Source organism: Fusarium odoratissimum (assembly GCF_000260195.1).
Source record: "Fusarium odoratissimum NRRL 54006 unplaced genomic scaffold supercont1.79, whole genome shotgun sequence".
Taxonomy (NCBI): domain Eukaryota; kingdom Fungi; phylum Ascomycota; class Sordariomycetes; order Hypocreales; family Nectriaceae; genus Fusarium; species Fusarium odoratissimum.
Window position 1 is genome coordinate 1 of NW_022158795.1, and position 15,189 is coordinate 15,189.

General features: G+C 41.4%; 4 protein-coding genes across 4 annotated transcripts; 2 read left to right on the forward strand and 2 right to left on the reverse strand.

Annotated features, from left to right (window-relative positions):
• Positions 1-4,636: 4,636 nt before the first annotated feature.
• Positions 4,637-5,381, forward strand: FOIG_16392 (uncharacterized protein; the record flags this gene model as incomplete). The annotated part of the gene is made up of 2 exons (XM_031217833.1): positions 4,637-4,677; positions 4,733-5,381. The coding sequence occupies 2 exons, from the start codon at positions 4,637-4,639 to the stop codon at positions 5,379-5,381; spliced, it is 690 nt and encodes a 229-aa protein (XP_031052439.1).
• Positions 5,382-8,191: 2,810 nt separating this feature from the next.
• FOIG_16393 (uncharacterized protein) lies at positions 8,192-10,612 on the reverse strand (the record flags this gene model as incomplete). Its single annotated transcript, XM_031217834.1, has 7 exons — positions 8,192-8,377; positions 8,434-8,728; positions 8,781-9,281; positions 9,340-9,719; positions 9,772-10,119; positions 10,179-10,330; positions 10,384-10,612. 7 exons carry the CDS (start codon positions 10,610-10,612, stop codon positions 8,192-8,194), a joined length of 2,091 nt encoding a protein of 696 aa, XP_031052440.1.
• Positions 10,613-11,947: 1,335 nt separating this feature from the next.
• On the forward strand, positions 11,948-12,451 carry FOIG_16394 (uncharacterized protein; the record flags this gene model as incomplete). Its single annotated transcript, XM_031217835.1, has 1 exon — positions 11,948-12,451. One exon carries the CDS (start codon positions 11,948-11,950, stop codon positions 12,449-12,451), a length of 504 nt encoding a protein of 167 aa, XP_031052441.1.
• Positions 12,452-14,842: 2,391 nt separating this feature from the next.
• Positions 14,843-15,076, reverse strand: FOIG_16395 (uncharacterized protein; the record flags this gene model as incomplete). Its single annotated transcript, XM_031217836.1, has 2 exons — positions 14,843-14,849; positions 14,931-15,076. 2 exons carry the CDS (start codon positions 15,074-15,076, stop codon positions 14,843-14,845), a joined length of 153 nt encoding a protein of 50 aa, XP_031052442.1.
• Between the last annotated feature and the right edge of the window lie 113 nt (positions 15,077-15,189).

Genomic DNA, 15,189 nt, shown 5'->3' on the forward strand with positions numbered 1-15,189 from the left:
TTTTTTTTTCTATGGCATTTTCTACGACCTAGCATGCAAAGTCGTAGCTGAATGGTTGATAGGTAAACTGCAAAGATTACCCTTTAGATAATAAGTTTGATTTAGATAATGATAACATGAGATCTTAAACTTCGACTAATAAGAGCAGCGAAGATAGGCGCGATAGAGTATCGCCTATTCCAAAAGGAACATAATATAAGCACTATAAAGGCAGAATGAAACGCATTAGATAAATAATAGCAACTCTTAAAGGATAATTTAGACAATTAGACTAAGATATTAAATAGATAAAATAGATTGCTATAAAGGAATCTAATGAATAACTTAAGAATATATTACCGGAGTATTGTATTTATAAAAAACTATTTTAAGAAGAACTTAATACAAAGTTACCCTAATATACAGATTACGATATCGAAATTATACTAAAAGATAGAAAGAACCTGAAATTCTTCCCTATTTATAACCTATCTTAAGATGAGCTTAATATACTTAGAGAATGGTTAAATGATATGCTACAGAAAGGATATATTAAATCATTGAAATCCTTAGTAGGATACCCGGTTATGTTTATACTAAAACCTAACTCTAATAAACTAAGACTTATAGTGGATTACTGATAACTTAATAAGATCATAAATAAAGATAAAACACCATTACCGCTTATTACTGAACTCAAGGACCGCCTATTTGGCAAGAAATGGTTTATAGCACTTAATCTTAAATCCGCATATAATCTTATTTAAATTAAAGAAGGCAACGAATAGAAGATAGCCTTCTAAATGAAATACAGATTATTCGAATACCTGGTTATGCCTTTTAGATTAACTAATATACCTGCAGTATTCTAATATATAATTATAAACGTACTTCGAGAATATCTTAATATCTTTATAGTTTACTACCTGGATAATATCCTTATCTTCTCTAATATAGAAGAAGAGCATACAGAACACATCCACAAGGTTCTTAAAGCACTATAAGATGCCAATATGCTCGTTAAACCCACTAAAAGTCACTTCTATTAGTCTTAAGTAATATATTTAGGATATGAAATCTTATATAATGAAATTAGAATGGATAGATGAAAGATTATAGCAGTTGCTGAATAGAAACTACCTATATCGGTAAAAGAAACCTAATCCTTCCTAGGATTTGCCAACTACTACCGAAGATTTATTAAAGGCTTTAGCAGAATTACTATCCCTCTTATAGAGATTACTAAAAAGGATAAATAATTCTAATGGAATGATAAGGCATAACGAGCTTTTAAACAGCTTAAGTCAGCTATTATAAATGAACCTATTCTAGTTATATTTGATCCTGACCGGTAAGTTGAACTTGAGACTAATGCTTCTGACTTTGCCTTAGGAGGATAAATAGGATAATAAGATGACCACGGTGTATTACACCCTATTGCTTTCTATTCTTATAAGATGCACAGAGCAGAACTTAACTACCCCATCTATGATAAAGAATTCCTAGTTATTGTTAACTGCTTCAAGGAGTTTAGATACTACCTTAGAGGAAGTAAGTACCTAGTGAAAGTCTTTACTGATTATAAGAATATAGCTTACTTTGTAATAACGCAAGAGCTAAACCGATGATAACTATGCTATGCAGAATACCTATGTGAATTCGATTTTACTATAGCATACTATAAAGGCATAGATAATGGATGCGTAGATGCTATTAGTCGATGACCCGACTTTGATACAGGGACTATAAAAACAAAAGAATAACTCCTAGAATTTAACCCTAAAGAAGAATACCAGTTTACTTAACCTGTTAAAATAATTGCAAGAATAACAAAAGGAATAAAATTCCTGTTAGATGAAGAATGCGACTTCCTTTGCGACTTTTATTCATATCTGCTATATAGATACTAAGGTGTTAAGAAAATAGTGAAATAACTATAAGACCAAGGATATAAGTTCATAAAAAGGGACACAGAAGATGTTATTAAATAATGTGACCTCTGTGTAAGAATAAAAGCCTAGAGATATAAACTATATGGATAACTATAACTACTACCGGTAGTATAATGACCTTGGGACTTAATCATAATGGACTTTATCACGAAGTTACCCTTATTAGAAGAACCCTTAACCGGAATCTTCTACGATAGCATTATGGTTATTATAGATTGATTTATGAAATTTTCCTACTATCTACCCTATAGAGAAGTAATAGATGCAGAAGAACTTTCTTATGTTTTTTACCGATATATTGTTAGCGTATATGGGTTACCTATAGAAATCCTTTTGGATAGAGGACCTATATTTGCAGTAACATTTTGGTAATTACTTATGGCATGACTTGGATTGAACTACTGACTTATGATAGCGTTTTAACTGCAAGTTGATAGATAAACTAAATAAATGAATTAAGTACTTGAATAATACCTATGGTGTTATATTAACTATGAACAGAACGATTAGGTTGAGAAACTACTAATAGCTTAACTTGCTTATAACACCGCTTATAATGAAAGTATAAAGCTTATACCAGCTTATGCTAACTTCGGATTTACACCAAATGCATACTATGATGCATGATAAGAGAAATTAATTAACCTAGCCGCTATAATTAAAAGTGATGACCTTAAAAATCTACACGAAGAAATAAAAATAAAACTCGAATTTATTAGAAAACGTATAAAAAACTACTATGATCTAAAACGGTTAAAGGGATTAACCTTTTCGGAGGGAGATATGGTCTACCTAGCTACAAAAAACATTAAAACAGATCAACCGATACATAAATTGGACTATAAATTCATTAGACCTTATAAAGTACTACAGAAAATCTCAGAAAATAACTACAAACTAGACCTACCACTGAAAGTTAGGCTCCATCCAGTCTTTCACGTTTTATTACTTGAATCAGCAGCAGATATTATATAAGTCAAAATAGGCAATGAACCACGATAAATTATAGGATTAGAAATTTACGAAGTAGAAGTAATTAGGAAAACAGATATAATTAATAGACAAAGAATATACCTGATTAAGTAGAAAAACTACCTAGAAAGCAAAAATACATAGGAACTACTAAAATACCTCGTTAATGCCTAATGACTTCTGAAAAGTTTTCACTAGTTATAACGAAAGAAGGGTCAAAGATAATAGACCAATTAATAAGATCAGTTGCATCAGCCTCGACTAACTTAACTATCCTATTGGAATTAGAAACTAAGTTCTCTGCCTTTTTATGATTATCTATTGCAGCGGAATCCTTTTCTAATGCCTATAAACCCTTTGCCTGGATAAGGTGCTTCTGACGACGAAGATGCATAAGCTTCGATAAATGCTTATTTAATTGTTTTTGCAAGTTAATAAGCTCTTCCTCGGTAGCCTCCTTATTAGCCTTGATCTGGTTCTTCTCCTGAACTAAGCGATTGGCTAGAAAGAAAATTAGTAAAGATGAAAACACTTACCTAAAAAAGGCACGATAAACCTTCAGACAAAGAAACGCCCTTCCTGTCATAAGAACAGCCCTGACGAGTATACTTAGAATAATTCTTCTAACCTTCCTTTATTATATACCTCTTATAATTCTCGGCGCAAAAAGAATAAGGCATAATTTTATAACCTGTAGATGCAATAAGTTTTGCTTGGGCAAGATGACGCTGAGTTTCTGAAGAAGATATAATTAGCATATTAAGAGAAATAATTATAAGAATGAGTTAGGACTTACGCAGGGAGGAAATAACGCACTTAGGGTAAGCAAGGTCTTAAGGGCGAGACTAAGAGAGAGGAGAGATTATATTATAATCCTAGCGGTTATGTTATATGTATCCTATATTTTTTACTAATTACGCATAGTTATTACAGACTAAGAGATTCCATTCGTAACCGCCAAGATCCGGTTACGATAATTACTTTAAAAACACCAGTGATTCTTAGAATTACGTAGTAACTGCGTAGGTTACTCCGTGACTACCTTAAGTATATAGACTATATTTATTATACTTCTATAGAACTTATCTTACCAGCTATTAATAAAACTTCTTTATATTGATTAAGCCTAATACGCATTGAATCTACTATTAAGAGACGTGACACTTCGATAAGCTTAGCATCACGCCCTATGCCATCTGCCAACAATAAACTTAGCACGGCTTAGTTTATCTACAGTTGGAAACTAACCGTTATAATTTTTTTTATTAATCTAGGAATAATAAATAAAATAGGGAGCCTTAATTTATATTTATATTCTTATATATTATATTTATTTTAACTTTCTTTCTTTTTTTTTTTTTCTCTCCTTTATTTTCTTCTTTATTTACCTATTAATTTAAACTTCCTGCTTACTATATTCTATTAATATCTATCTAATTATAATTAACCCTTTTACTAAAATCCCCTTTTACTTAATGCCTGCTATGCCCTTGTTAATACTATATTATTTCTTACCTATGTTATGCTATGCAGGGTACCTCTAGACCTAACCAGGGTTGCCCCTTTCACTGAAAGAGTCTCAACTTATAGTGGCTAGCTAAGTCTAGGCCTAGGGGAATATCTCTATAAACGTACCCTCCTAGGTAGTGTTATTCAGGGCAAGGACTTTGACTTTTTCCACGAGCTGGTCGTGTCACAAGGACTTGCTAGGATCGTTGCATAAGGCTTCGCAGATGGAATGCTGGGTGGTCTTGTCATTGGCCTTACCGCGGTGGTACACTGGCTTCCTCATGGAGATCTCAGAACGAGTGTTATCAACGAAGCTCTAGCGGGGAGGAAGAAGATTTGTGCCTAGCAATTAGCGAGGCCTTCGCTGGTAGTGAAGGTACTGGAATTCTGACGACTGCAACGAAAACTCCAGATGGCAAACATTACATCGTATCCGGCGGCAAGAAATGGATCACGAATGGTCAATTTGCCGATTATTTTATCACTGGGTGCAAGAAAAGCAGAGGATTCTCTGTTCTTCTTATCCAAAGGAATGAAGGCGTTACAACGAAGACTATCAAAATATCCTACTCCGCTACAGCGGGTACTGCTTACGTGCAATTTGACAAGGTTATAGTTCCTATTGATCATCTGTTTGGCGAGGAGCATCAGGGATTCACCGTGATTATGAGCAGCTTCAACAATGAACGTTTTGCCATGATTTGCGGATCTATCCGAGGCACCCGAGGTATTGTTGAGGAGTGTCTCAAATGGTGCGACCAACGAATAGTTTTCAAGCGCAGGTTGGTTGACCAGCCCGCCATTCGGTCCAAGGTCGCCAAGATGATTGCGAGCGTTGAGGCAGCGCAGGCATGGTTAGAGCAGATCACCGAGCAGATGGTCAAAATGTCATACATGGAACAAGCAACTTATCTTGGTGGCCACTTAGCATTACTCAAGTCTTTTACCAAGTCGCCGATGAAGCAGTGAATATTTTTGGCGGCCGCGCTTTGATACAACTAGTATGGGAAGGTGGGTTGAGAACTTTCAGCGAACCTATAAGTCTGATGCAATACTGGGTGGTGCTGAGGAGATCTTATCCGATCTAGCAGTGAGGCAGGCGATGAAGAAGTTTCCAAGAGCATGTTGTAAGGTCGGAAGGACTGCAAGGGAGAGCAGGTTAGAGTTGCTTTGCTTTGTTTGTCGTATTCTCTTAAGTTTCAGATACTATTAAGCTTTGCCTGATGCTGTTATTTCTATGCATGGTAGTTAAGTACATTGTTCGGGTAGCATATTCCTTGCCTTTAGATGCGCGCTTGAATCTTGGACCAACTTTTGCTCCTTCCCTTAAAGATTGGCCTCAGATTTTGACGACTTAACTTTTCTATGGCTAGTGTGCATTGTTTGCTGACCATCGTCTCGACTTTTGGCTTCCTTAATCATTTTGTTGTTCATTCGTGGTTATGGCGACAAACTAATCTCAATCATTCGTATTCTTTGGAGCGCTTGCAAGAGGCTTTCAGGGGACACAAAACGATGTCTCCAGCATCGAAATGATCCTTGGGGAAGCAGCTCATAAAGGACTTAAGTCATTTAATCTCTTTCACACTGATCGACAAATAGGTTGAAAAACATTCTGATCAAAGTCCAACGGCGTTCTTATGGTCCTGTATGAACAGGTACCGGTCCAAGATAAGCCAGGAATGGGTCTGAATAGTCCAAGAGACTGTCATGTAATGACTTGACTTATGGGTTCGCTCTCGATTGGCACGCTTTACTATCACTGACTAGCTTGCTTGACTACTTGCTTCAACCATGCATATTGCAGGAATATCTGGACACATAATAGTAATGACAATTGCCATGTGATTCCCGCCGTCCGACTCTGACGAATTAACCGCTTCGGCATGAGTCATCAACATAGTTTTATCTTTGCCGTTCTCTTCCAAAGTGCCGCCTGGTCTTGGTGTGTTTACATTTGCAATGCCTGCAATTGCTAAGTTCCTCCATCTTTCAATTTGTCCATAGAGGTAAGCATCACCGAGGCTCAGCTCTTTTCAATGTCTGCCTTATGCGAGGATCCCTTGTTTACCTATACTTAACGTGTTATGGAAAATATATTGAAGGCGACGCTCCGTCTTGTTCACCTTTCTCCTCGGGTGCCCGTGTACGAAAGGCCTTGGATGTGGGGTATCGCAGGCGTTGGCCTCGGCGATTCTCGAGCGTGATACGACTATGAACCGCTGTCATCCTTTGCCGAGGTTGAGGCGTCTACAGCGGGGGGGGTTGAGAATATCTCGAACATCGCTTTAAATTAGAAAAACATCTTTTGTATTTACTGTATCGCTGACATCTTAAACCTCTTGGCACCTACTCTATTATTTTTTCGTAAAGTCTCATGCACGAAGATAATCCTCGACCAACTTCAAACCTGCGTTAACACCAAACCTAAAACATGGGGCCATGGATATGGGTAATAGGTTTACTTTTCATATTCGGCCTAAAGAATATGCCCTTGATTTGGCATGTAAGTGTGGAACTTGACTTTACTGATCTCAACCAATTGACCTGAAGCTTGGTAGTTCCGTTTTTTTCGCGCTCTCGCAGCTGGGATGCTTGTACATCGCAAGGCAAAGCCTTTATTTCGACCCAGTCACATTTTCCTTCCAGCAGTATCTGCAAGTCGATCACCACTAATGGAGTGTGACTTTAACCTCCATAAATCGAATTCTACCTACTTCACCGACCTCGACGTATCCCGAGCGTATCTTTCCGGTATTCTCTTCGGGCCACTGTTCCTAAAGGGCCTTAATGGCCAGCGATGCAACCTAATTGTCGGCGCTGTGGCTTGTTCATTCCGCAGGGAAATCAAGCCTTATCGAGCATATGAGACTTGGACGAGGATTGCGAGCTGGGATGATAAATGGATTTATATGGTGACTCACTTTGTGTCAAGTCGCACTTCTGCGTTGCCCCCAGACATATTGAGGTCAGGAGCTGACAACCGGAAAAACGAAAGTGAAAAATACCGGCAGTTCTCTCGATATGATACCACAAAAGGGGCCGTGCTAGCTTCTGCTGTCACGCAATTTGTCTGCAAGCAAGGGAGAAGGACAGTGCCCCCCGCGCATATTCTAGCTGCGTCTGGCCTACTAAACCGCACACATTTAGCTTATCAGCATAGCAGCCCATTGTCACCCAGTCCGTTTTTTGATAAAAGAATGCGACTAGATGACACTATCTCAAAGCCAGAAGAACTTATACCAGCAGATGTTGAAGCAATAAGGAGGACAAATCTGTTAGTTGTCCAGCTACAAGGCGGCTGGGGCAAGGTTCACGAACTTTTCCAACCCGACGGCACTATTCTCGGCTTTCACAAATGTATTTAAGGGTAACAACCCGCTCTCTAGCTTAACTCTGCCAGTCACGCCGATTACAATAGCCTCCATAGCATAAACATCGTGGGTATTATAGCTAGCCTGACTCTCCCATATGATGATAAATTTAATATTTGTTACTCTTCGAGAGGTCTTTGCTGACGTTGATTTGAGATGCTTTGGTATGGAACGCTCGGAACTAGGGGAGACAGATATATACAAAGCGAGCGCTAAAGAAATAAAGATAGACTATCGTTTTTGATACGATTTATCTCCTAACCTAGAGTAAACCTATAGTAAACCTGCAGATTCTCCACAGATTAAATAAATTGTAACACTATTCGCCAAGAGATAACGCAATCTCCACTCTTAAATAAGCCATTCTGTTAATAATGTTCAAAGCTGACATTGTCCATTTTATCCTTACTGGACGGACAAAGGCGTCATCTTGGGAGATGCGTTATCAATGATGTTCTTAATGACATGAGGGTGGAAGGAGTAGTCAGTATCACCAGTCTGTCCAGGCATAGGCGCTGTCTTGCGACTGATACCAAGCTTCATAGTGTGTTTGCTGTCCAGGTCCCTAGGGTCAATGACTTCCCCACCGACCTGTTATCAGGAGTCAGTCATATGGTATCGTAAAAGTAGTTATGACAGGTACCCACAGTTTGAACGCGCCACTTCAAGTTCTTGACGAGGAATGGCTCAACATCCTCGGGACTCATGCTGCCTAATTTTCCAGAGTTTGCATAGTCAAGTAACAGAGAAGTGATTGGTGTCGTGCTGGTAACGAGCTGGACTTCCTCCTCTTGGCGTGCGCAGTTGTTGCAAGTCTCAGTGCGGGAGGTGAAGATATGAGAAACTCCCACAAAGCCAGGAAGGGAAGACCACTCGAGACCAGACTCGCCTTCAACGTCACCGATGATGTAGAAGATGGTGTATGATCCATTCATTGCCATTCTTGTTGTTGGTTAGTCGATGCTTCTCAACAGATGACTTTAGGGATGCTAACCTCTCGACAACAACATCGATGTACCATTCTTGCGAGGTCTTGGAGGTTGGGGTTGCTGCTGCCAGCACTTCCTGTTCAGTCCTCTTCTGGAGGCTCGGCGGAATGAAAGGTATGAAGAATTCTGGAGGAGAATCATCAGACTGGTAATCGAAGACTTGTGCTTTCGAAAGGTCCAAAGGCAGCATATCTGCTGGGGGAGCCCCAAAGTCTTGGTTGACATCGAGTCTTCGGCTCCAGCCATACTTTCGCGCAAATTCGTCCCGGACTTGATCTCGGGCCTTTTCCCCAACTGTTTCCGGATAGACATATCCAAAGGCCTGGGTCTTCCACGCTCGATCAGGGGTCCAGTACCTTTCTGCTTTGTCCTCGGTGAGAGGCCACTTGCGGAACGGGTACAGAGGTAAACCGGCCTTAGCCTTTTCTTCATCATCTTTCAACTCGTTAAACCAGTGCTCCTGACCATTAGCAGCCTGCCAAACTGCAAGTAATCTATCGATTTGACTACAGTCATGTATAAGTAACTGGGTCTGCTGGCTGTGCCGTACTGGGTATCACTTACCAATGATGGATCCAGAAGATAGGGTCGAATGCCGCCACAGGCACGCAGCTCATATGTCCACTGGTAGATTTGATGTTACCGCGGGTTCCTTGGAAACCACCTATGAACACGTGGTAATCGTTATGAAGACCCTCGATTGATCCGGTGTTCGTTCTGAGGATCTCCTTTTTGTCTCTCAGATACTTGAACTTTTGGCCCAAGTTGACACCATCGGTTGAGAATGCTTGGAAGTTACTGTAGACTCCGGACTCAATCATGGAGAGACTGCAACGCATCTCGTCCTCGCGAATCTTGTTGAGAACTGTATTCATGGATGCGGCATTGGCTGGGTCGGATCCTCCGTGACGAAAGGTGAAGTCTTTGGCGTGGTCCAGTGTTGTCTACAGCACGTGAGTGAGAAAGATACTTTTTGTTCGTGACCAGTGAACTCACATCAAGATCAGAGAACTCCCACTGAATCCTACTTGAGTCTGCAGCCTCAAATTGGTAGTTAAAGAACGGGTTGTCCATGGCTTTGAGTTCGTTGTCAGGGAGAACCTTGACCATTACTTTCTTCACTGTGAAGATCTTTGGTGCATGATAGTCATACGGAGACGTTGTCGTGTTTCCATCTACAACTCCTGGGATCGTGACGTTGTAGTCTCTGGGACGATAATAGTCCCAGTACGGAAGCCGAAACTTCTTGGCAGCAGCGGTATACTTTTTCTTATCTGCTTCCGAAACTTTCTTAGACCTAGAGAATCGTTCAGCGACATTGGCGACTTGGCGGAACAGAGTTTGCTATATATCCAGAAGAGTCAGTGCAAGCCTTTAATAAGCAGGTCCGTTAGCTATCTTACTTCAAGCATGGCAAGGTAGGGCCGGTGCCAGGGCGAGAAGGTAGCGGTGCCGTGGGCACAGTAACCACCATCACCATTCTCAATAGTTTGGTCGGGTTTCTTTCCACGTTCCGTTTCCCCACTCCACACATCGGCTGGCAGCCCATGTATGGCTGATAGTGATCAGCCAAACAGATATTCGTAAGGAGGCGAATGAATGACTTACCCGCGATCTGGAACCAAGACATGATCTCCTTCGATGTGAAGGAATAGCCAGCATCGACTTCCCAGTTTACCTTTTTGCCCTGGAGTTCCATCAGTGCGATGAGAAACAGGTTGAAGGTATCAGGCTGAGTCAACAACATCACGTCGATGTCGAGCCGTTCTTGTACTCCGGAAACTTCATGGAGACCGATTACAACTCCCTCGTCATGAGCTTTGTTAAGATTGTCCATGATGGCGATGATTTGTTTTTTTCAGGGTAAGTTCTCTTGAAGAGTTGTCGGTTTTTTATGGCAAAGAGGTTGATACAAATCACTAAGTTAAGGACCAGACTGCCCTTATATATTTCGCCTTGAACTCAGAAAAGGTTCGACTGTCCAATGCTCATTAATGCAAGTCTACCTACGCGACGGCCGCTCACTTCACAGCAAAGAATGGAGAAACGTACGATGCAGTTGCTGTCAAAGTGCCACTCTCGGTCATCTCTTCCCTATCAAGAAAGATGCTGCAGAAACCTCGCCATGTCTTGGAACTATTTCTTCGAGCTGATACCAATACATACGTTAAAATATGCAGACAGTACCGAGTAGGGTCTAGATAAATGCCGCTAGAGCTAAGTTTGGCGCCGGTGGCGTTCTCTATCAGTAGCTGAAAGCGTAGAGCGGATTAATGCAGTGTCTTGCAGCAGCTGAATATAAACCAGCGAAAAGCTGCATATGACTGTGTCGGACTCTGCCCTATCATTTCGAAATGTGCAGCCGCATGTCTCAGGTGCCGACTCAACAGTCACACTGCATAAAAGCATTCTTTGATGTAGACCAAGCGTCGGGCTTGCGTCTCGTGAGGGGACCAGTCACATTCAGGCTACAACACCCCACTTAAGCTTTGAGCACGCCCGAAATCAGCCAGCCTTTTTAAATATTGTCTTGGGGGCAGGAATCTTCGCTAATTGAAGGATTAATTCCGCGTTTGTGTAGCTAGATCAAATACTAGTTCTATCTGGCCTGGGCCAGTCCACATAGGAGCACTCATACGGGTTGCGATAAGATATCACATACCCAAAGGCATATCACATACCCAAAGGCAAAGGCGGCGACCTCAAACATTGTCTGAACGATATCAAACACTGATTGGAACAGCCTGGGATTCCTCCAAGACTGGATCCCACTTTGCCAAGAGCCTAAAAAAATTACAATTCTGGCTTATCACCGCAGCTGCAAACTCTCGGCTAGCAAGCCGTCCGTGGCCGGAAAAGAACAGCCCTTAGCGATATGACTTGTATCCAAGCTGAGGTGCGAAGCCTTGGCGAAGACAAAAATAGTGCCTTGAGGCCATCAAGTCGACTGCTAGAACTCCATATCGGCCTAGACATTCGAGAGGCTGAAGTATGGACACATGGATTTCAGCTTGTCATGTAGGGTGGTACCATGGTGTCTGCATTAGGGTTACAGGATTCAATCAGGTGGTATGTATCGTATTAAATGTTCTGGGGAACATCATGAACATATTGCTTAGCGAGACAATTGGCATGCTCTTATCAGCCTCGAAAACGACGTCAACGCCGAGTAATGGCAAGTGTCCAGCAACAGGAACTCCTATCGAGCGGTGAATATGCCGCGCCGCCTTGGCAATCGACCGATAAGGAAGATGCGTTGGAGGCTACAGCAAATTACTCACCTGCAGCTACGAAACAGCAGATTATCAACGCCATTGTCTCTTCTGTGCCCAACCTGGAGAAAGACGGTGAATTGCAAGTCGACCAATGGGATGCACGACTTCCTCTTGGACTCGCAGGCTCTTCTCTTCCCGCAAATAGCCTAAGCGACCACCTTTTGTCAATAAACTGGCTGCCATTTGATAGTATCTCTGTGGGAAGCCTTGAACTTCACTGCGCCCAAGAGATAGCTCATATTGCGGATGGAGCCGAGGATGTGACTATGCGAGCTTATATCGACCCGGAGACTGGGCGCTCGCTCCCAAGTATAGCAGCAACCCCAGGGCAAACTATACAGCAGGATCACGTGTCTGCCTTGATCACATCGATGGCCACAGGCAGACTGAAGAAGACCTAGGATCTAGAATATACTGGTGGGATCTTCCCCAAAAAAGAGGCTTGAATTATTCAGACGGCGCAGGGTTTCGTGAAAGCCAGTCAGAACGATATATGCGTCAACGAAGGGCTTCCTATATGCTTGCAAGGGAGCCGCACGAAAATTGTCAAGATCAACCACCTTGGATCGTCGAGCTCAATACCAGAGCCGCAGCTATCAGTGAAATTTCGGGCGATATATCCGACATTATCTTCGAAGAGCTGATATCGAGACTCGAGGAGCATGAGTATTGCTCAAATTCTGAGTAACGTCACTACTCATCAGAACCTTTTGTAATCCAAGCCCGTCCTTAGCCTTTTTATCTATCTCTATTTTGATCGCTTCCACCCTGTCAATCCGTTTATTGACAGGTCACATTTATGTATTCCGCTTTGTGACTGGAGTTTGTGCTTAGCCACCGCGGCGATTAGATCGAAGTATTTTGGATGCGATGAGGTCAATCAATTCGGAGATTGTTTGTGTAGCACTCTTCATGAGATGATGGTCGAAGAGGATTTTCCCTCGCTATGTGATCGTGATTTGTCTTACACCAACACCATATAGCTTGACTTGATCGAGTCTTAAGAGCCACTGCCGTACACACAGTCTCGCATTCTGGCAGCGATTGGGCTTTGCCAGAGTCGCCAGTCAGCTCTATGGAAATGCGGATACAACGCTTTGTCAATAGTTGCATATGTCCGTCGTCAATTTGATCTGTTGGCTGAGGATGACAAGATCGGTTCGTATGACGAAGATCAAGGCCTGGAACAGTTGTGGGTTACGTGACAGTTTCGGGAGACTCGAAGAAGAACAGGGCTGTTGTTCTGGGTAAGTTGATTTTACATACGCCAACTAAAAAGTGCCCTATTCTGACAAGATGTGCAGTTGACAAGCTGCTGGGTTGCTCTTGCGTCAGGCCATTATCCGTCCATATATCCAGAGACTTCTAAACTGAAGCTTCCATGCCACGACGAGTTATGAGATGCTGAGTTACCGCGACAGTGGTTTAAGGCTGCAGGAATTAAATATTTATGCTGTAGCAATTGGTCAGGCATTGTGGTATAATGTCTAAGTTGTGAGCCAGATGTGTTATTTGCAGTTGAGACTTGTGGCTGAGAGCTTATATCAGCACAGAGAACTTAGCAGGAATTGAATGTGGTGCAAAGACTGCCTTCACTACAGAAGAGTGTTCACGATCCGCGGCTCATGAAGTTACGCTCGAATTATGGCAAAAGCTGACATTGCCATACTCTTCAGTGTCTTTCACCATCGTCTAGAAGTTAGTTCACCGAAGATGGGGCATTGAACAGTACGTAAAAGATACGTTACGCTACGAACATGACCAAGTTTCATCATTTATCGCCACGCCACATTACAAACACCTTGGATCAATACCAGAGTACAACACGTGGCGTAATCAGTGCTGTGACTGTGTAGATGTATTGTACCGGGATGCACCTAGCTTATCAGTCAGGGCTGGGGGACTTGAAGATTCGAGATTGTTACATCTTCACCTGGCTCGACTCTTACTTCTCACACCATTAGAAGATCTTTTGGCAATTGCCCAGCATAATTCCAAAAGTGGTTACTCAACTCACAATAGTATTTTCCGCACTACTATTTCTCACCCTTTTCCAAAGGAGGGTGTCAAAGTTTGGGCCGCCCAAGACCGGTACAAGCCGCGCTTGGCCGTGGTACATGCCGGTGCCATGCTTTGGCACGTAAGACGATCGTCGCTTCGTTTTTCCTTGGGCCCGCTCCGGGAGATCGTTTCGGAGATGTCCCGGAGAAGGTTCAGGATGAAGCAAAGGTCTACGTTGTCGTCAATGGAGGAATTGCCGATAATAAATAATGTTTTCACAATGTATTCAATCACAGGGGTATGCTTAATTCAGTATTGGCCTTATTATGACGCAAGACCTTTTGTCGATTGCATTATTCTGTTTTTTTCTTTTTTATAACAGAACTATTAAAACTTCAATCTATACTTCAATACCCCTTTAAAGGTGAAGTGTTTCATACGTCTCGGGTACTCGGTACAGTCTTTAAGATAGGAAATGTGTCTAGGTTTAGGCTACTATCTTGAATTATATCAACTGGTATAGCGTCAATTAACCGCTATCACGTCTCAAATTGAATTAATTGTATGAATCAATACTGAGAATATACGATGCCCAGATTTAGTTGAGACGAAAGTATATAGCAAACAGTCTGTTTTTCTTCTCTATTAACCTTACTCTATCTTATTAAAGGTTTATCTATTTTCAATGCCTAATAATTCCCTAAAATACTTATTACTAAAAATATAAGGATAAATTTTACTATAGGATTTAGAATATAAATTAGAATAATAACAGTAATTATTTTAATCACTTAGTTACTAATAATAAAATATAAATAAAAATAATACTTCGATTAATAATTAAAGTATTTATTAGTATACTATAATCTTCTACAGTACTTTATGTAAAAGAATATATCACGTTCTAGGTCGTGACCGTCTTCCTTGATAGCTTGGTCGATCATATCGATCATATCGATCACATCGTGGCCTTCTGTTAGATAAGGCTCGTCGGGATCGGGTGTCTGCAGGCTTCTTCTGAGCATCGTTACAGTGCAGCTGTGATGCTGTTAGCGGTTGCGATCAGAAGGTATAGGGGAAGTCGGATCGGATCACTTACTGTGGAAGCGCAGTGGATGATTCAAGCGTGGTATCTGCA